Source organism: Physcomitrium patens, chromosome 25 (genome assembly GCF_059467195.1).
Source record: "Physcomitrium patens ecotype Gransden chromosome 25, ASM5946719v1, whole genome shotgun sequence".
NCBI lineage: Eukaryota > Viridiplantae > Streptophyta > Bryopsida > Funariales > Funariaceae > Physcomitrium > Physcomitrium patens.
Window position 1 is genome coordinate 2740644 of NC_143434.1, and position 22663 is coordinate 2763306.

The 22663-nt window shown below is 28.8% G+C and overlaps 2 protein-coding genes across 5 annotated transcripts; both read right to left on the reverse strand.

Moving 5' to 3' along the window:
- Window positions 1-953: 953 nt before the first annotated feature.
- Window positions 954-6015, reverse strand: LOC112278391 (uncharacterized). 3 transcript variants are annotated; one of them, XM_024511798.2, is made up of 14 exons: window positions 5876-6015; window positions 4836-5291; window positions 4452-4595; window positions 4144-4294; window positions 3816-3910; window positions 3546-3665; window positions 3333-3395; window positions 3000-3146; window positions 2633-2752; window positions 2349-2459; window positions 1927-2073; window positions 1613-1693; window positions 1307-1474; window positions 954-1124 (listed from the first exon to the last, which is right to left on the reverse strand). In XM_024511798.2, exons 2-14 carry the CDS (start codon window positions 5268-5270, stop codon window positions 1005-1007), a joined length of 1902 nt encoding a protein of 633 aa, XP_024367566.1. In that variant the 5' UTR covers window positions 5271-5291; window positions 5876-6015; the 3' UTR covers window positions 954-1004. The 3 variants fall into 3 exon arrangements, with proteins under 3 accessions (XP_024367566.1, XP_024367567.1, XP_024367568.1); XM_024511799.3 differs by having other exon boundaries at window positions 5681-5904; XM_024511800.2 differs by lacking the exon at window positions 2349-2459.
- Window positions 6016-10406: 4391 nt separating this feature from the next.
- LOC112278334 (uncharacterized) lies at window positions 10407-12139 on the reverse strand. Of its 2 annotated transcripts, none has more exons than XM_073531914.2 (2): window positions 11779-12139; window positions 10407-11668 (listed from the first exon to the last, which is right to left on the reverse strand). In XM_073531914.2, the coding sequence occupies exons 1-2, from the start codon at window positions 12053-12055 to the stop codon at window positions 11619-11621; spliced, it is 327 nt and encodes a 108-aa protein (XP_073388015.1). In that variant the 5' UTR covers window positions 12056-12139; the 3' UTR covers window positions 10407-11618. The 2 variants fall into 2 exon arrangements, with proteins under 2 accessions (XP_073388015.1, XP_073388016.1); XM_073531915.2 differs by having other exon boundaries at window positions 10407-11673.
- Between the last annotated feature and the right edge of the window lie 10524 nt (window positions 12140-22663).

A 22663-nucleotide genomic window follows, 5' to 3' on the forward strand; every position in this document is an offset into this window, starting at 1 on the left:
TTTCCTTCCTTATGTATTTAAAAAAAATATATATTTCAGGCAGCGAATATTTAGTTCATTAAGAATTTATATCCTTCTCCACATAACAACCTATTATATTATTATCTCTTAATAATAATATTATTATTTTTATATTTTGTTTTGAGTTATTTCTTCAATTGTATGCATATAATGTAACACAAAAATACTTTCTGTTTGTGATGTTAATAATGATGCAGAGAGTGTTAACACAGAATAACTAATTGTTAACCAAGTAATGCTTGTACATAAAAAATGAGTGAAGATAACAGACACAAGTTTCAATCTTTATACATGAAATGAAAAATTGCTACTCAGATATTGAGACATCATAAAATATGTGGCTACATTGACTTAAGTAAAAAAAACAATTGTGAGACTGTCAATAATCCATTGCGAAGCTCATAAAAAGAGTAAATGCTGCAAACTTGACAGTCATCAAGACGCAACACAAGGTACAAAATAACAATCAAATGCATATTAGAATTGAAGTTCATACATTATTGTAATATTAGTGATATATTTTAAGGAATGATTTGTCAGATTGCACAATGTATAATATAGTGATATAACAAAATTTTCTAATCATTTTTTTATGCTTACCCAACTTTATGAACGAATAGCTAACTTATATTAACAGAAACGAACTTGAGTAATAAAAAATGTTATAAGAGTCGCAATAATTAGTTAAAAGTTTGTAATGTATGTTGCAAATAATTATGTTGAGTATATTTTTAATTTTAATGTTCTCGTTCGAAATGCTTTGAAATGTTCCTCTATAGTTTAAATTTCAAGTGTTATTGTGTTTCACGATTCTAATAATTTATTTTTATAAAACTAAGTAAACATAAAGTGGTAATGATAAACGACAACCACACATTCAAATCAGGGGACCACGTTGGCCCAGAATTCATATCAAATCATATGACACATCATTACGGGTAGAAGAAAGATAGATTAGAGCCGTGTCACCAAAATATGGCCGATCATGGAGCTGCAATAGCACTAATGGTATAGTAAAAAGGAACTGCATCCTCAGCTTCCGACAACAACTCCCCCATCATCTTAAATAAATCAAGATCCGGATCTAGTTTCCTCTGCCAACCCTGCATCAAAAAGTTGCCAGCAACATCAGAAGCCAGATTTCGTCTCCCTACATGATTTACTTGATCAGGAAATGACATTCAGGCGGTGAATGTCGATTAAGATAAGAAACCGAAAACAAGATTAGGGCATCGAATACAGAAGAACGGCAAACAAAGATAAGGAAGAAAGCAACAAAGATTACCTCCAGAATCAGAGTGGTAACCATAACAGTGCATACATCGCCATCCATGTTCACACGATGTTGGCGAACTTGGTCAAATAATTCAGTCATGCATTCGCCCGTGTTCTTTGCTGTTCCCCGAATGGATAAGTATTCATTAAATTTATCGTCTACAGCTTTCTTGAAGGCCTGAATGCAATACGAAAAAACAACTTCAGGTCTAGTTTCAACATGCAAAACAGTGTACATACAGGAAAATTTTGGTGATTTCGCATGCCATCGTACACTACACAATGAAAAAAGGAAAAAGAAAACAGTAGAACTCACTTCTGGATCAGGACAAGTTTGGTCCTCCGAAAATTGCAATGTATAATGGGCAACATCACGTCCGTTTTTAGCCGCAATAGCCTATAATACATGGCAGTCAGTTATCGAACGTGCTACAGCACTTGCACTGTAAATTGTAAATAAAAGAAAAACGAAAACATGTACCAATTACCAAGAACAAAGCCATAAACTGAGACTGGTATCACATCGAGGGAAAAGGTCAGACGCATTGTTCTGAAGTCCACTCATTTAAAATAATAGTTGTAAAAATGCCGAGGTGAGAAATTGTTTGAGACCTGCTCAATACAACTTACCTTGAAAAGACCTAGCATCACCGCACGACTGTGAGCATTCAATTCTGCTGTCATGCCCACATCCAGTAGAACAACCTTGGGAATATTATTAACAAAACGCACAAATATATTTCCTGGATGCAGATCTCCATGAATGAAATTGTCTTGCTGTAAAGTCAAGAAGAAATATGTAAGACCTCGTGCAAACAAAGTACTCACTCATACAATCACCGCCCTAGACAAAGTCCCCCAAACATTAGATGAATAAAAAGGTTTAAATATGTGCCTAACAGCATCAAGACAGACATCAGTCATCGCACCGCGTAACATTATAGCGCTGAGTAAAACAAATGAATATAATTATTGAAAAAAAAAAGGAAAAAGAAAGAAGATTGGTACATATTACAATGACGAACATAAAAAGCCTCATCATAAGAACTCACTAGCATCATTTTCAAGAGACAACTGCTGCCAATGTATGCAAGCCGTGAGTGTATCTTGGTTAGAGGGCCTGAGTTCACATACTTTGCTACTGAAAGCCCTTCTTCATAAGTCTGAAAGAACGAATTGCAAAAACAGATTAAAAAAAAAAAAAAAAAAAAAAAAAAAAAAAAAAAAAAACGCTCAAAATTACACAGAAAACAACAGAACAAGAGTCTCGACAGTCATGAAAAACAGGACGCTGACAAAAGTTGCAAACAAATTTGAGCAGTAAAGCCAAACTAACCTCTACCAAAACTGTGGGATGAACCAAAGGATATATAGGTGTCGGAAAAGAAACATCCTTCGACTTTCTAAAATTATAAATAAATCTCTGAAGGTGAGCAGCTTCCAAGGTTAAATCAACCTATTCACAACAAATGGTTATGTAAATGTCAACCACCAGTAATATAAAAAGTTAAACGAGTAAATTCAATATTGGACACTTCTAGTCCCGTTGAGTTGAGCAATGGTCTTAAAACATTATTATAAGGCAGGAAAGGTAGCATCCCACATCTACAGCACATGCCAGAATGGGATATACTTGAGAATCACTTTAAAGTTGACAAAAGATATTGTGCATGTGATTTAATGAGAAAGACGTGGCTACAAACCTGTTTGGTCATGAAAGCAGCAAAGTGCTGCACAGTCTTATCCAATTGCAAATGCTTAAGACCTGGTAGTACTGTAGATAAAGCGGCTAAATGTCTGATGATAACAAAATCTTTCTGCATTAGTTCGTGCACCTTTGGATGCCGGACCTGAGTCACATTACCCACAAATCGCGTATAATTGGACCATCGGGATTAGATTTAGCATGGAAGGAATCAGGGTTTGAAAGGGGAAAGAGAAGTGCGTTCATTGTCGAAAAAAGTGCAAGTAGTCCATTCTAATCTCATTACTAGTCTTTAAGGTCATCATGAGGTTTATGGTATAGAATGATTTGCCTTCACAGCAACAACTAACGGAGGACCATTGCCTAGAGGTTTCCTTAATATGGCTCGGTAGATCTGTGAAGACCACAATCACACATATATTAGCACGAAAAAAGATCGTGTAGCTTATCGCATGATGTCCCAAATATCGTGATCAACAATTACAACTGCAAAACCCTTCGACACTGCTACAAGTTTAAGTAATGTCTACGCTACAACGCACACCTGAGCAATGCTGCCGGATGCTACAGGCTCCTCTTCGAATTCTTCAAACAATGCTTCAATCGGAACTCTGAAAGCTTTCAGCAAAATTTTCTTAGTTTCAGCAAAGGTGTGTTTAGGAGCCTGCAAAAACAACCAGAGATACGAAAGCAACTTCAATACACATAAAAGATATAATTATAGAAAATAAAAATAAAAAAGTTCATTTAGTGTAAGAAAGAAGAATAAATGAACTCGTATTGGTTATAAAATCCAAGTATGAATTTCAAAAACCTGCATATGAAGCCTAGACAGCTCATCGCAAATGTCAGCCGGAAAAATGTCAGGCCGTGTCGAAGCCCACTGTCCCCACTTTATAAATGCAGGGCCTGAATAGTTTAGCATAACAACATTCAATGCACTTATCAAAGGAAAAGTCCAAGATATATCGAGGAGACTATTTTTAAAAAAAGAAGTCAAGACAGTTGCCTCACACACGGGAAACATTTCAAATTACAAGAAAAGAAATCACCTCTCCCACTCACAGAATACCGACAATTTGAAGATAGACTCGATGTAACAATGGAGCTTCGGCAAAAAAGTCGATATATGAAGACATTACCTGCAGCCTCCAGAGACCGCAACAAAATATGCAACCAAAATCTTCGTAGTGGACCGTCGGCATCGGAGACAAAGGCCCCAACAAGAAGAGCCGGAGTGAAGAGTGCAACCAAAAATACTACCCTGCACCACAGCAATACTGCTTCGACTGTCTTTCAAACCAAAGGCCAGCCAGAACCGACAAAAGCAGATGTCAGTTTGTCTGCTTTAAATCACGACATTACACCACAAACATATGTGTTTACTTCCAGGTCCAGTTTCGTTTGTGCGTCAACATCAATTGACTCGAATAACACTTTATTCACATACCTCTTTGATCACTGAAACAATGCTTGAATCGTGAGTCTGACTGGTCAACTCCCAATTACCATGAAGCTGCTCAGCCGCGGAGGGTGCCTTGTACTGCTGGTACCAAGCCCCCGCCACAAACAAGGCTAAAGATTGTAAAAATACCTGAAACCAAATGAATAAAAAATACGTTTTAACCGAGCGAGTCATTCGACTTAACGTTTGCAACTAAAGTGGGCTTGAACCTAAATAATCAATTTTGAGTATGAATCTGGTAAGAAATTGTACATGCCAGCTCAAATACAACGCAGAAACCATAACGTAACAGACGAACACCACTGAAAAGAAGATGATGCGAGAGATATGAAAGTTGCAACCTGCAAAGTAGGTAGTAACCAGATATACCTGACCTTTTCTGTCAGCCAAACTGACAAAAATCGCTGGTCTCCAATAGATACTAGGGTGGCATTCTCGATACGAGGACTCTCGAGACCCTCGGTACAGAATGTTCGAACGCCACAATTTCCAAGCCTGAAACATAGACCAAGAACCCTCTTGACGCATGACTTGTGAAGGATTTGTCCCTGCAACTGTTCCGAAAATTTTCCGCCTCGACACCGAGAAGGTCACCCATGCTTGTGCTTGCGCACAGCCAGCATAAGCATCTGAAACTAAAGAATAAGCTCGCCCATTTGAATCAGGTAACTTTTTACGATAGTTCACCGACCAGAACGACCTCAAGAATGCACCAGCAACATCGTCGAAACCTGATCGCCCCCGATCGCGTGAGCGAGAGGATCGAAGAATTTGGTCCAATTTAAAAACAGGCAGGATACGCATGCCTGCAGCTTACAGATGAACCTGCAAAAGCATCATACAGCAGCAACTGTGAGTGGACAAGGGCACAGAGTAATCTATCTCCCAACGCATATTCGAATCTCACTCTAGCTCCGATAATCATCCCACTACTTATTCCAAAACATATACTCCAAGCCTTAATGAATTATAATAAAAATTACACATCATTTGAATTATTTTAGACAGGAGTACAATTTATACCACTACAAAAGAATTTGAACTGAAAACTGGTACTAAGAAGTAATGAACCCCCAAATCTAAAAGATATTCAGGATAATTTATAGAGTAACATAACCTACAATACAACACGACGAAGTAAACATATCACACAACCACCACATGTATGCGTAAATACAAATATACTGAAAAGAATATAAAACCACAATCCATACTTAGCAAGTCGAGCCTCCACCTCCTCACATCTAGCCAAGAAGGAAATTCTATAACAGACACGCAACAAGGCCCCGAATGAAGCAATCCTGATTTGGACCCGACCAGAGGACACTCAGAACGTCAACTCCAAACTCGTCACTCGACACAAAATAAACTCAAGTGAGATACCAGTCAAACCTCCAAAGTCTACTCACCGACTTATCACATGCTTACGCGCTACGCAACAGCGCAACCAGCCCCCCGAAAAACCCCCTAAACCCCGATCAAGCGCTCCTGACACACGCCCCGAATTGACCGACACTCCGCCGCCGCGGCACTCGCACCCCTCGCACACCACCAAACTCTCTCTCCCCTCTCAGACGCAGCTTGTTGAACCAACGCCTCACTGCGATTACTCAGATGACAAGCATCAGGCAACGACGAGAGAACCAGCCTCCCGAGGTGGATGTGCAACGCCCCTGCCATGCAAATCGCGAAACCCTAACGAAAAAGAAAACGAAAAAAAAAGCTGCAAAAACTGCGCTCCGCCGTGAGCAAGTGAATATGCCACGTTGAATTTGGCGGTGGCAGCATCAGCAGCGACGGTTCCCGTCCGAGACACCGGAGACGCAATCGGTGACCTCGGGAAACGACCTCAACGATGGCCACAAGCTCGAGACCTGGCTTTAAGGCAGAGAGCGAGAGAAAGAAGGGCCCTATTCTGGTGCAGAACTCCACGCCCGCCACGTCCAGTTGAGCTGACGTCGACATCTGTGGATGGATTGATGGCGAGAGATGAATGAATTAAAAAATCATCCGTCACCATCTTCGTTTCTGGTTAGGTCGGACGCGTGTCCTCGCCATTGCCCCTCGTGTAGTGAAGATTTGCTGCTCAATCTGACGTGGACACCATTCGTGAGCCACGTCAGATATTTGCTACGTAAGCAAATATGGCTCCGGCATTGTGATGACGTGGCTCACTGCTGATCCGGCCATTCCACACAGGTCAAGTCTTGGTGTCCAGTTTTCATTGACCGGAGATGGGTGGATGAATGAAATGTAGACGAATGAATGTATTATTTTGTTCATCAGTACGATTTACAATGAACGGATTAGGTTGTTTGCAATGACCACTTAAGTCAAGACAATTAATAGTTTAAAAGAAGTGTTATAAATACATTTATGATGCATTAAAGTTTCATATCCTTTATTACATTTTATACATAACATATATGTATATGTACATAAAATATATATATATATATATATATATATATATAATGCAAAAAAAATGCAATCTTTGCAAGGAACTTTGTGCCAAATTTTATCACAATGATTCAAAATTCATCTTTTTTATAATCTGGTGGATCTAGGGACACGATTCAAATTTAAGCCAATACTTTGAATTTATTTTTGGACATAACACTTTATAAGTTATTTATGACTTAAAAAATAAGATGGTTTATATCATCAATTCAGTATGCACCTATATATATGTATATATATTCATATGTATATGTTTATATATGCTCTAAAAAATATTTTCTATTTTTTAATGTGCATAGTTGTTGTATGAATTACCTTTTTCAAAATAACAAAGAATATATGTTTCAAATAATTTTACAGTTTCTACATTTTTGCCTTTTGTATAGTTTAAGAGGGGAAAGGAAGTATTGATAGATTAAATATGTTGAATTGGATTTGTGAAAGAACACAAGAACTTATTTCAGTTAATTAGAATCATGGTTATTTTTTTCTACAATATTTGGTAATTTAAGAGTTCTTGATCATTCAATAAATATATATATATATATATATATATAAGTATAACTTAATTTTTTATATATTTGGATTTTTATTTTATTTTATTTTATTTTATTTTTATAGTTTGTTGTAACTTTCCAACAAAAAAATAGAAAATTTGATCTATATTTTTGTGAGCTCTCAATTATACTCTAAAATTTAAATTTTTGTTATTTTCCTATTTTATGATAATTGAGCATATTAGATTAGGATTTATATAAGTTAAATTTAATTTTATAGAATTTTTAGGATTACAACCCTTAATGGTATAAATTATAGCCTAATTCCTTGAATTAGGTTAATTAGGATTAAAGAGATAAGAGTTAGAAAATTATAATATCAACTTATTTAATTTAATAATTTAGAGGTTGTTAGTCATTACTATGAGGGTTGACACTCAAAAATTTAGAGGTTGTTAGTCATTACTATGAGGGTTGCATGTTGTTAAGGTACCTTTGCTTTCATCTCTCTTATTTTATTTTTATTATTACCTTCACAATGAATTGTAATCTCCACATTTTACCTTTTGGCTAATAAATTTTAAGTTTTAACTTTCATTCTTTAATATTCTCACTTTAACTTTCAACTTTAACTTTTAAACTTAATTTTTAATTTTTACTTTTTAACTTAATCCTTATAATTTTAAATTTTAACTTAAACTTTAAATTTTAACTTTTAACTTTATTTTTTAATTCAAACTTAATTTTTTATTCTTATTATCAATTAATAGTAACAACTTAGTTAATTTTTCTTTTACTATGTTTATATAGTAAATTTCTTTTAACATTTTAATTTAATGTCGATAATCATTGCTTGGAAGGCATTAATTTGAATTGAATTAAAAATATCTACATTTAAGTTAAGTCAATAATTTAACAATTGAGAGTCCTTTCATTCCACCCTTTGAACCTATTGTGTGGCATCAATTTAATGAGTGGTGAATTTGGGGCTCACAGTTTTATAAAAATAAATAAAATTAAAAATAGGAACAAAAATATATAGATTTGAAGAACTAAAAAAATCTCCATTTTTGTTTAACATCATCAATAACTCCAATAATAACTTAGGGTTTTAGAACAAATTCTAAAATTATTTTAAAATATTTTGGCATGCTTAAATTTTGATTATTTTAAAAATAAAAAAATTAATTTAATTTTGGAAATAAAAAAAATCATTTTACTAATTATTAAGTTTAAAAAGCCAAGAAAAACAAAAAACAAAGAAAAAAAAACAAAACAAAAATTGCAAAAATATTGAATCAAAGTTACTACACAAATAAACTACAATTGTCTTAGTAAAGTATATGATTTGTCCAAAAATGATAAATATTTTATAATTCTTTAATTTTCATCTTCATTCTTTTTTTAAAATTTGATTGGCTCATGGATCTTAAATCCAATATTGATGTTTTAATCATGCAATCCATAAAATCAATTGTATTTTTCTTTTGGTTTCTTATAGCATTGGATTTAATTGTATACTTTTAATAGGGATTTAGATTATATATATATATATATATATATATATATATTCATATTTATATATATAAAAAATTATATATAGTAATTCATAAAAAAAATAAAAAAGATATCAATTACTAGAATAATTTATTTTTATTATAGTATATATTTTTTTAACTAACACTAAATTTTAAATTATCAAAGTTTCTTTCAATACTTTAAAGAAGTATCTTTAACAAATAACATTGAATTAAAATAGAAATATATATATTTTTAAAGTAAATAAAACATTAGAATTTTAATCTAATTTGTTTAGTATATAAATTAGAAGTATTGATAACACAAATATAAAAAAAATCATAAGAAATTATTATAATTATTTTTATATTTTAAAAAAATTAATTAAATAATAAGATAATATTTTTTAAAATAAATATTATTTTAAATTGATAATCATTATTTGTTGTTGCTTTCAAAAAACCACACATGAATATACACTCTTATCACATTTATTGAAGAAGGATCTACCTCCACCTTGATTGTCGCAAAAGAACATCTAAGGTTCCATGACTTATTTTGTAAGTATATTCTTTAAGCACCACACACCTACTGAGCATAAATCAAATAAAGTAAAAAAATAGAAGAACGTGCAATTGTTAATTCCGTCTACTATAAATATCATGGAATAATCATGTTCCATTCTATTCTACAAAAAATGATCTTATTCATACGTTTGTTGCACAAGCAGAGATTTGTCTTCTAAACATTCAATTAGACTTAATACAACAATCTAACATATTAAGTATATAATTAGTAAAAGAATGCAATATTGATAATTAAAAGAATCAAGTAAGAATAATTTCTTTAATCCTTGGCATTGCAACAACAAGAGTATAGAAGTCAAAGGCAAGTTTCAATAAAAACATGGTTTTAAACTAATAAGCTTCTATAACAAATGGAATGAAAAGAAAGCTGGAGTTGGATATTGCCATCTCTATGTAGTAGTTTGGGTCACTCTATTAGAAATATTATATGTATTAATATGATCAATATTACACAATATATTGTATATACAAGAATTACACTCAGAGTCACAATTCTTAATATAAGATCAATACTTAATAGATAATATTCTACTGTATTATATAGAATAATTCTTCTAATACTTCTATTAAGATATTAGTCTTCATTCTCAAATTGAATTTTATCTATAGTAGAAGTTCATCCATTTTTAAAATGGATATGTGTGAAAAATATAGGGTTTCAATTTCCTTTCTGGTATTGCAATATTAGAAAGCTTTCTTAGAGTTTTCTTGCAACTTCTTAATTCTAGGAAGGTATGTGATTTCTTTTGTTAATTTATATTTATTTATTGCTTCTTATTTATTATTTTTACATTTTTTGTTTTAGATTTTTGATTTAGATTTTATTAGGATTTACTTAAGGTTGTTAAATTTTATTTTAAATTTTATTAAGGTGTGAGCTAAATAAACCTCTACTATACTAATTGGAAGTTTATTCTAAATCACAACAAGTGAATTAATCTTAGAAATTTTAGTTTTTATTTAAAGCTTAAAAAATCCTAAATTGTTTAAACCCTGAATTGTTTAAATCCTAGTCTAATCATTATTCTATCATAGTTGATCCATTGTGATTCATCCGCCTAACCAATCCAACCTGGAATGCTTATTGAGCAAAATGTGGGTGAAGGGAATCGCCGTCGCTGCTTCCTGCTGCCAGCTCCAACACCGTCTACCAGGTTGCCTGATTGCTAGATGAGCTGTCATTGTAGTGTGCAGGCTCCCTCCAATCAGACACCGAGCTGTAGTACATACAATTTAACTCTATTGATTGTGCGAATAGCAATAACATGACCATGAACTGCACTCTTCAAAGTGAATTCTACAGCTCCACTTCATGCCGTTGCGCCACCACATCCGGTACAACTCCTCTGACTGAACACACCGCGCGATCGGAGGAGCTGGAGGTAACTTTGGAGTCTAGTGTTCCCACGTCGATAATGGCTTTTTCGCTTAAGTGAATGAGCCGTCTACGGAAAAATTCAAAAAAATCTTGATTTTCCTGCGCTTGTGCAGATATTGAGCTACTAGTCAAGGATTCTGTCGTATCTTACTTGCCCTTCACCAACAGGCCATCACCATGCTCTTACTAACATGAGCGCAACATAAAAATTGATTTCACAAGCCTCTCTTGAACTATTGCCGCATTACACTTACAGCACCAAATCTAGACTAGAACAATACAGCCAGCTCTCCACAGTCCTCCGTAGAGTCAATCACTCCGAGGGAAACAAACAAAAAAAAAAAAAAAAAAAAAAAAAAGTTGTCGGTGATTGAAATCTTGGTCGAACCAGCGCCACCGCAAGCCTCTACCACCGCGCAGAACCGCCAACACGCACTAGACCATACAAGTTGAAACCATACCAACACTACGCCAATGCGCTACTCCAACTACCGGCATCGCACAGAAGTCGCAACCTGTACCAGATCCCGAATCGCACCGAATCGTCGTCCGCACCATCAATCGCCTAAGGGATAAGTACCGCTAGTCAAATTTGACGCTTTTGCAACTTGTGTTGTCAACAACCTTCGAACCTGCTCAACAACTCTCCGAAGTGCGACGCGATCTTCACTTGTTCGCCCCCGTCTCTTCTTTGTGTCCTGCAAATCAAGGCTCAATCGATCTTCGGCAGCATCGAATGCATGACTCCGACCGCACTCGAGCCTACGCTGCACAGAAACTAGCACGTTGAATTGAGAAGATCTGATCAACTGCAACCGCCAAAATCCGCAAACGCAAATGCAAGAGAAACCAGAAGGCATAGATGCGCTCACTGAGCTCAACCGCTGCACGACCAGCAGGGCCGCATCTCACGATCAATAATGTGACCGTTTTCAAGCATCCACTAGCCGCAACCACGCAGCAACAAAGCAACACTGCCGAGAATCCAGTCCGTTTTCCAACGTCGCCCACCAAGCGAGTTGTCCGACCAGCAGCACAACACCATGCAGTACAGGCTCCCTCCACATTGAAAAACAGGAACAAAAAAAGGAGGAAGGTGACAAAAATATGGCACTTCCGCGTAGCCAAACACTTGTAGGAAAAACACATCGGAAGAGAACTCTCTAAAAGTCGGAGCCTCAGAACGCCTCGCCCAAAAAAACCTAGACAAGATGAATTTTAGAGCGCTCGGACCTCGAAACTCGCATAAGAAAAAGAAAAAGAAAAACACAAGAGATGGGATTCGGGGCGGCCTAGACTCCTATCGGCAGAGAGGCTGCTGCAACCTCTCTCCCTTATCATCCTTCTTCTTTTCTTCTTCTCATTGCTTTTTCTTTCCTTCTCGTCTTCTCTTCTCTTTTTTTCTCTTTCTCTTCCATATTTTTTCTCTTCTTCTAACTTATTATATATATATATTTGAATTGATTTAAATCCATCATTTTTTTTAGCTTCTTATCTTAATTAAAAGTCCCCAACAAGCTAGATTATTCTTCTTGGACAATCATCTAGTATTAGATATTTTATTTTTGCTTTTTTTTTTTTAAAAAAAAAAAACCTATTCATCTTAAAAAATTGTCTTGATAAATTCTATCGTAGGTTGCATATCCGCTAATAGTAATCTCTTTTCTATTCTTCCTAAAAATTCTACTACTAAGTCAAAAAACTTGTATTCTAAAGCACAATAAGTGTCTTTTTTATGTTAAATACCCAAGTGAATCAATTCAGTGATTCATATAAGATTATTATCTTTCATTTAGAATTTGGTTAGGGTTTACGTGGGATTTAATTAGGATGTGTTTAAAATTTTATTAAAAATTTCTTTAGGATTTTTTTATAACTTCTTTGAGAATTTTTTAAGATTTTTTTTATATTTTAGTTATGATTTCTTTAATATATTTTTTTAAGAATTTATTTGGAATTTCTTTTAATATTTTTTAAGATTTCTTTCATTAATTTATGAATCATCTAATGATTTTTCAAAAATTTCTTTAAGATTCTTTAGGATTTGATTAAAGTTTGAATAGAATTATTAAGAATCAATTACGGTTTTTTTCGAAATTTATTAAAAATTTACCTTTTACAACTACAAGCCTAATCCAACATATATTATAACAACAATATTTATTTATTTTTGTGTAGATTTTTTTTGGGGTTCTTCATTTTAATGATAAATGTCATAATCTCAATTCCAAGTGATTTTGTTCTTTTAAAGTTTTCAGATATATGTCTTTGGTGCGGCTTTTAATAAAAACTAGATCTGTCATTATATTAATAGTTATCTTGATTTAAATTTTGATAAATTGTCAAGGACTTAAAATTTCTCTTTTGACTTCTGAAATTGAATCCTCTTTGATGGTGATTGCCAGTTTCCTCCCTCTTTGGTTTATAGGTCTTTGGTTGTAAAAGAAACATGGACCTTATTGTTATATGAGAGCAAGAGCTTTTAGCTCTTTTTTGAATCCATTATTTTTCTTGTTCAATTCTTTATTAAAAAGTTTCATTTTCATTTTTGAGTAAAAAGACAAATTTCTCTTATTTGAATTAACTTGCTTTATGATATTATAATCTATAAAGAGATTCTTTAACATGTAATATATAACTTATTTTTTCCCATAATCTTAACTCTACTTTCTTTATCTAATTGTTATTATCTTTGTGTTAGCTAGATATGCATCTATATTGCTTGTTTCATAAATTGTGAAGAATTTATTTATTAGTGATATTTATTTAGCCATACTATTGAATTTGTACCAAGATTTTGAGAACATCCATTACTTGTATGGTTTCTAATAGCATTATAGCAACTTTGATGTTATATCACTTTTATATTGCTATTGATGGAATTCAAGGCAATTTGTTTGCCACGTTTTTTTAATTCACTGATGATGTTGTTTGGTGTACTAATATAGAAATTTTAAAGATTATCCTTCATAAGAATTTTCTTTGTTTAAAATGCCCATGACCTACAATTTTCTATTTCTTTTAAGTAATAAGATTTTGGAATCAAACTAGTAGTAGTGATGTCCAAATCTAATATGTTTTTAATGCATAGATTATTATTTTTTGTGATTATATTAATACTTTTAGAAATTTAATTCCTTTATGTTTAGATTCATCATCCAAGATTGCTACAAATAATTCACAATCTACCTACTAATTTTTATATTAACCTAAATTCTAATACTATACAAAATGATATAAGAGATTGAAAGAAATGTAGCACAAAATATGATTTAAGTAACTAAAAGAGGTAAAATGGATAAATTTTATACAAAAAATAATAAATTTATATAATTATTCTATGAAATGAAGTTGATTGCTTAAATTTGTAGATGAATGAATGCACACATTGTCTTTTAATCTTTATCATCTATTAATCAAGTATCATGGACATACATATTTATCCAAATAAAAAGTATTAGATAAAAGATAATTATAAGTAGATTTGATGATATCTTGTGGTAAGGTTTTTTTAAAGCTTTAGAGATACAGATTTGACTTTAGACATATTTATAATTGATTAGTAGGTTAAAAACTTGGCCAACAAGTTAGCCACGTGTTGCACTTATTGATAGCTTGTGGTACAAGCTAATTATATGGCATAAATAAAAAACACTTATCTTGTGAATAGACATGTGTCTCATAAGTTGGACACATGTCAAAGTTCTTATAAAATATCACTATGTAGTTGCTAATTAAATAGTAAATATTGAGACAAAAATGAAGCATTTTTTACTCTCGCCAATACTTTTTATGTTCTTAGTTTTATTATAAGAGACTCTAGTCTTCTTATCTTTTGTAATAGCAATTTTAATTTAATATTATACTATTTTTGAATAATTATCTATTTTTTTTAATAACACAAGAAGACAATGATTCTTTAGTTCTTTGATATTTATGTCCTTGATAGTTTGATAAGAGGGTTAACTCATTTTTCTTGTTTTCTTTTAGAAGTGAGTAGATTATCTCACTTCTATTGTTGTATTTTGAAGGTTACAAATTATCTACTTTTAAATTAATATTTAAATTTTTTAATATTGATTTTTTTTCTTAAAAAAATATGTTATCTTTTTTTTAGAATTTTTTATTTAATATTAGAGATTATGGATTACATTCCTTCAATTTGACTTATAGATTTTTTTATATTTTCTATGCAAGAAAAAATTATGGATACTATTGTCAACAAAAGTAAAAATAGATTTATAATTATTGCAAAACTTCATAAGCTTATCAATACTCTTAAAGTGGAAATCTCATATATTTTTAACATCAACCATAGAAGTAGTATTCCAATGCTTATAATAGAAGTTAATAATAAAATTTAAAATCTAAGCCAAAAAGTTGTACAATTGAAAAAAACAAGTAAATCAAATTTACAACTAAATCCAAGAAGCTTTAGTATTACAAATATAAGAAAGGCAAGAATAAGTATCCTAAAAAAGTTTGATGGAACAAGATTGAAGTTTTGAATATTTTTACAACAAATAAAGTTCTAATTAAGATTGCATCCTTTTCAAAATCCTAATGGATTTACTCATGTTGGATTCATATGTACACTTCTATCAAGGAGTACTTTCTCTTAATTTGTAACTTTAATGAAAAAGAATTCAAAACTTTTTTATGATTTGAATATATTTTTAAATTATTTATTATTATATTTAAAAATAACAATAAAAAAGTAGAAAAAATTAAACTTCTATTTTATAATAAAAATCATGTTCAATTATTATATATATTATTAAATTTCAAAACCTTGCTTACGATATAGATTCAAATAATTAATTCTTTATCAATTAATTTTGATATGGATTAAAAGATAAAATCATAGATTAATTATTGATAATGTTGAAAATAAATTTTTAAAACTAATTTATTACTTCAGCAATTATATGCAATGATTATTTTTTTTAAAGATGACAAAAATAAAGGTTTGATTGGAGAGGTACAAGTCAAGTCATAACAACAACTTCTAAGTTTTTAAAAGCTTATTTATTAAGGCCATAACTAATGCTAATATATATAGTATGTTTTAAACTTCTTATTGAACAAGAAAAGATTCAAATTTTTTAAGAAGATTTGTACTTTTATTGTGAAGAATCTAAATACACTATTCAAAAATGTTTAAAAAAATAATCTAATCACAAAATAAAGAGCATGGTTACTACAGAAAACAATGTTTTGAAAAACAAGTTTCTTTAGATAGAATAGAAACTTTGTAGTTGGAATCTTATGTAATATTCAAAAAAATTCTTATTCTCTATATAGATCCTTGATCTTGTTTTATAATAGAAGTTTTTTTAGGACTAGAAAATCACAAATTTTGTATCTTATTAGATTTAAGAGCCTTAGCTTGTTTTGTACATAAAAGTTTTCTTAAAAAATAAGAAATATCTTTGCTTAAAAACAAAAAAACCATATAGATGATTGTTTTTTGTTTGTAGAAGTCATAGATGATTGTTTTTTGTTCTTTAGAGATATTATCTATAAAATTATTTATTTAAAAGTAGCAACTAAAGATCATAATAGCTTAATAATATTTGATGTAATTAGATCTTCTTCCAATCTAATTATTTTAGGATTATTATGGCTAAAAAGGTATTATCCTCAATTAGATTGGATTTCTTATAACCTTAAATTTTTGCATAGTTTAATCTAGAATTTTGTTAGTCAAACAAAAATCCATAAATCTAATTTAATCAAACTTTCATTACTATGTGCAAGAGCTTTTAAGGATGTTGTAAAAGAAAGATCATCTTTTGCTATATATGCCACATGCATTTTCAATTATAGAAAGACTTTAAGTGACATTCCAAGCTAGTATAAAGATAATGAAGTCTTTTTTTTAGAAGAATACAATTTTTTTTTTTAAATTATTATTTCTATGATTGTTTAATTGATCTTCAAGAAGGAGGGCAACTACCATTTGGACCAATCTATAGCTTATCACAAAATAAGTTGGTTACATTGAAGAAACACATTAACTAGAACTTCACAAAAAATTTCATACTTTATTTTTAATCTCTAGAAAGAGCTTTGATCTTATTTGTAAAGAAAAAAAGATAGATCTTTATGGATGTATATGGACTATTAAGGACTCAATAAAATCTTTATAAAGAATAGGTATCTTTTATCTTTGATTTTAAACTATCATGACTAACTCAATCGAATCAAGATTTATACAAAGAGAATACAACTTAGTCCACATCAAAAAATAAAAATAAAAATAAAAAAATGAATAAAAGACTATATTTTAAACTAGATATGAATATTTTTAATATAATATCATATCTTTTGGACTCACAAATACATCAGTTACTTTTCAACATCTAATAAATAATATTTTTTGTGAATTTTTGATGATTTTATTATCTTTTATTTAGAAAAAAAATTAATCTTCTTTAAGAATATAAAAGAACATAAACCTCATATTTTTTTATGTATTACAAAAATTCAAAAATGCTAGTCTCTATGCTAAGATAGAAAAGTGTGTATTTTACACTATTTAAGTTTATTTCTTAGAATATATTATTTTAAATAATGGCCTTATGATTAATCCTAAAAAGTTCCAAATTATTATAAGTTAAAAGATTATAATTTTTTTTTTTAGATTTATCAATTATTATCGAATTATTATAAAAAAATTAAAAAAAATAAAAATCTCAATTTGTATCTCAACTTATACGTTTGACATATAAATGCAAACTTGAGTGGAATAATGAAGTTGAAGCATTATTTAGAGCTTTTAAGATAATATTTATTTTTATACCAATCATATATTGCATAAATATTTTTAAGACATTTTTATGGAAAAAAATGTAATAGACTTTATCTTAGATGGGATATTATCACAAATAGGAGAAAATGATAAATTCCACTCAATAGCTTTTTATTCAAAGAAAAATTTAGGAATTAAGATCAACTATAAGATCTATAATATATATCTTTTTACAATTATAGATTCATTTTATGAATGGCCTTATTATCTAAAAGATGCTTCTAGTCTAGTCATTGTATATATAGATCATAAGAACCTTAAGTATTTTATGTCAATACATGTTTTGAATTGTTGTTAAGCTTATTAGAACATGGCTATATCAAGATTTGATTTCAAAATCATTTATCAACTAAAAAAACAACAAGATTTGTTAGACATCTTTTCTACTTGTTCTTATCTTGTACTAAAAAAAAAATGACATAATTTTTGATTAACAAAGAACAATCACCTTGAAGCCAAAGCAATTTCATCTTTGAGCAATGAAATCAACATTAATAGTTGATTCAATTTTTCATAAGTAAGTTCAATCAAACATGTCTTTTGATCTTCATGTACATAATATTAAGAATGATTTTTTTACGTCTTATGATATTTTCAATTTGAATTTAAAGATTAATATATTTTACTTTAAGGATTACTTATATATTCTAAAAGATGAAGCATAATTATGTATTCTTTAAGTTTATGAGAACTTTCCAATATCACAATATTTTGAATATAATAAGACTTTGGAAGTAATATCTTAAGATTTTTATTGGCTTCAAATGTGAAAGGCAATTAAAGAATTTATACAATAATGTGATATTTTTTTAAAATCAAAAACTCTTCATTATCAAACTTACAAACTTCTTCAACTATTATTTATTCTAAAAAAACCATGGTCTTTTATTTTTATGGATTTTATCACAGATCTTTTAATCTCAAACTCTTATGATTTTATATTTGTGATATTAGATTTTTTATCAACTTGATATATTTTGTACCATGTGTAAAATTTATCACAAGTAAAAAAAAATAACTAAGTTTTTTTTGATAATATTTATTGCTTTCTTAAATTTCCAAAAGATATAATATTAGATAAGAAGATTCAATTTGTATGAAGATTTTAGAGAATTCTTTTTAAGATTCTAAAAATAGATATAAAATATCTTTGATTTTCTATTCTCAAATTGATAGACAAATAGAGTGGGTGAATTAAATTTTGGAGTAATATTTGAGGTATATTATTAATTACTAATAAGATGATTGGATAATTTTTTTCTATTAAAATTTTTTACTTATAAAAATAAATTATATTTATTTACTCAAAAAGTATTATTAATTATAATTATCATCTACTACTTAATATTTTTTATTTTTCAAAATTTTATTATTATATTCCAAAAGATTTGACAAATTATTTATCAAGCGACATGGAACAATGAAGACACAACTAACAAAAGTTCAAAAACAATAAAAGATCAATGTACATGCCTATTATAAGAAACAATATCAATTTTATATTTGCAATAAGGTATAATTATTTTATTGTAATATTAAGACTATTTGTTCTTATGATAAGTTGGATTATAATAAATTTAATTATTTTGCTATTTATAAATAAATTAATCAAATTATTAACCAAACATACATATCAAAGTCTATAAAAATCTATTCCATATTCCATATATTCAACTTGTATCATATAAGACAATAAATATAATAAAAGAAGACAAATACTATTTTTTATAATAGATGTGGATAATAATTAAGAATATAAGGTCAAAGAAGTCTTAGACTCAAGGCAATACCAAAATAAATTAAAATATCTTATTCATTGGTGAAAATATGATATAAATAAATGCATATAGAATCAACTAAGAATCTTATAAATTCAATTAAGAAATTTTATGTTTTCATCAACAAAATCCATCAAAATCAAGATAAAAAAATGTAAATTTTTGTTATAAAGAAACAAGGTTTATGGAAGATTACATTCTATCTTCTATTTTTGTTTCTAATTTTTGTATATTTGTGGTGATAAATAGATATAGAAACAACAACTAGGAATTTTAACTCGAGCTATTATTTGTTGAATTACCAAACAAGATGGTGTAATTTTAACAATCTTTAAGACAATGTAATAGAGATGAAGATCTTCAAAAATAAGATATTCTTTCTCAAATAGATAGTAAAATTCAACGTATTTGATATCACAACTTCGGAAGAGACTCTCAATGTTTAATGATATTATTTGAGGTAGAAACTTTTATTGATAATGTTTTAAATATTATATTGAAGAAATTTATGAAAGTCTCAATAATAATAAAATATCATGGCGATCTTTTTGCCTTGATATGATACATTATTGATGGCTAAAAGGACTTGTCAATTATCTTTGTAGGAAATAAAAATCAAAATACGAAACAAGTATAATTTGCTGCATCTTAAACTTCTTCAACATATAATTATTATATTTCTTAGAAATTATTCTTAGAAGAGATGATAATGTTACAAACATACATATTTATACAAATAAGAAGTATTAGGTAGAAGATGAATATAAGCAGATTCAATAATATCTTGTGGCAAAGTATTTTAGAGGCTTCAAAGATGCAAATTTGATTTTGTATGTGTTTGTAATTGATTGGTATGTTAAAAATCTAGCCAATAAGTAAGCCACGTGTCACACTTGTTGATAGCTTTTGGTACAAGCTGAGTATGTGGTGCACATTTAAAAAATTTGTCTTGTAAGTTAGATATGTGTCTTATAAGTTGGATATGTATAAGAGGTCTTACAAAATGTCACTATGTAGCTCCTAATTAGATAATATATATGGAGGCAAGAATGAAGCCTTCTTCACTCTTGTCAATGCCTTTTATATTTTTAGTCTTATTTTAAGAGACTCTAATCATCTTATTTATTACAATAATCATTTATGTTCAATATTATATTATTTTTAATGATTATCTATTCTTTTTGAATGACACAAGAATATATTGATCCTTTGGTTTTTTGAAATTCATGTCCCTGATATTGAAGACATTCTTTGTCTTCCAGCATTTGTCATCTTCAATCAACGGTTTTTGTTGTCTTTCAACATTTCTTGTCTTTTGATCAAAGACACTTCTCACCTTCCAAAATTTGTCATCTTCCAACACATACTCTTTATAAGATATTCTAAAAAACTTAATAAAAAAGTTAGATTATTTTTTAAAATTCTTCCTACAAAAAAAATATATTTTATATAAAGCCATTATAGACTTAGTTAATACTAAAGATCCAAGACTAAATGGAGTAGAAATCAATTTTTTAAATTTTACTAACAAATTATCAAGATTGATTACTATCAACTTATTGTGGATTTATTTTTTAAAAAATCAAAATTAAGATACTTATTTATAGATTAAAATTTCTTCTATTTAAAGCTAAAAAAGAATTATTAGAAAAATATATCCTTATTAATTAACAATAAATAGCCAATATTAAATGAGGTATATTATTTTTTTTAAATAATTAATTTTTATCTAATATTCAAATAATTTTTTATTTATGAAAGTTACATAAATAAATATTAATTTTTTTTTAATTATAAAGATATATTTTAAAAAAATTATGATTAAAAATAAAATAAAATGATTTCACATTATTATTGTACTTTCAAAAATTAAACCTCAATAGTTAAGAAAATATAATTAATAATAGTCAAACACAAAAAAAATTAACTAATTATTTAAAATTTCTCTAGAAATCTAAAAAAATTTAAGGTCTATTCATAAGTTATTAATATATAGAATTTAGAAAATATCAAGTATTAATATTCTATAAAATTAAACTATGCAAGTTAAATCTTGATAGTCAATTATATAATATTTTATTATATAAATTAATATATCATGATTTAGAATGGCTTATTAATAATAACAAAGATACTTTAATATGTTTACAAAAAATTTATTTTTATAAGAAGAAATAAGAATTCAAAGGCAAGATTTTTATAGTTTAGAATAAATTAATGCATTTATAATCAAAAGCTTAGTTTTCTAAATAAGATAATAGTTTTGCATATACAATCTACATAGCAGATATTAAAGCTTTAATATCTAAAAATTCTATTAATTCTATAATTTTTTATATAAAATACAACAAATCCAAAAAAATAGATGGCATTTAAAAAAATTATAGTTAAAACATTTAGAACCAAATAGTTTTAGATTAAAGGTATAATAAATAACTTATAAAAAATAGACAATAATAATAATAAAAAAAAAAATCTTAAACAAAATTCTTTGGATAATTTCTACTTCTTACTCAACAATCATTAGTACTTAAAAAACACCTTGTAGTTATAACATTGTCCATGGTATATTTAATTACTAGTAAGATTTATAAGAAATGATCTAAAAAAGAACAAAGATATATAAATTTTACTTTGAAAGATTTAAAAAGCACAAAAAGTATTCAAAGATAAAAACAAATTTTTAAAAATAAAATAACATAATTAAATCTACATAATCAATAGGATATTAAGAAAGTGATTTATAATCCTTGACCTAGATCCATTAATTTTTTGTACCAAAGATTTAATAGAAATATATTAGTGTATATAAATCATTAGTCAAGATTTCTTTATTAAATACTAAATAGAATTATATAACTAAATAATAGATATAATTATATTATCATTACTAATTTAAATATTTTAATACAAAATATGTGATAATTTACATATGATATTTCACAAATCATTAATAATGATATTTATTTATTATCAGAGTATAAATAATATTAATATATTATATAGTATTATTCTTTGTATTATGATATCATTTTATATAGTATTATATGATATTTTTAAACCATTATCAAGGATAGATACAAAGACTATTGATAAAATTTAAGATATATATAATAAGTTAGCCAAGACATTTGCATGCTTCAAGGAAGATCTGTATTAACTTGC

What these genes read in the sequence shown, in the direction of transcription:
- LOC112278391 (XM_024511798.2), bottom strand. Translation starts at nt 5,270, where the DNA reads ATGCGTATCCTGCCTGTTTTTAAATTGGACCAAATTCTTCGATCCTCT. An exon ending in CGTTAGTTGTTGCTGTGAAG is followed by an intron (nt 3,147 to 3,332) that starts GCAAATCATTCT and finishes AATGTGACTCAG; the next exon opens with GTCCGGCATCCAAAGGTGCA. An exon ending in TGATGCTAGGTCTTTTCAAG is followed by an intron (nt 1,694 to 1,926) that starts GTAAGTTGTATT and finishes CATGTATTATAG; the next exon opens with GCTATTGCGGCTAAAAACGG.
- LOC112278334 (XM_073531914.2), bottom strand. Translation starts at nt 12,055, where the DNA reads ATGTGTTTTTCCTACAAGTGTTTGGCTACGCGGAAGTGCCATATTTTT. An exon ending in TCGTGCAGCGGTTGAGCTCA is followed by an intron (nt 11,669 to 11,778) that starts GTGAGCGCATCT and finishes TGTGCAGCGTAG; the next exon opens with GCTCGAGTGCGGTCGGAGTC.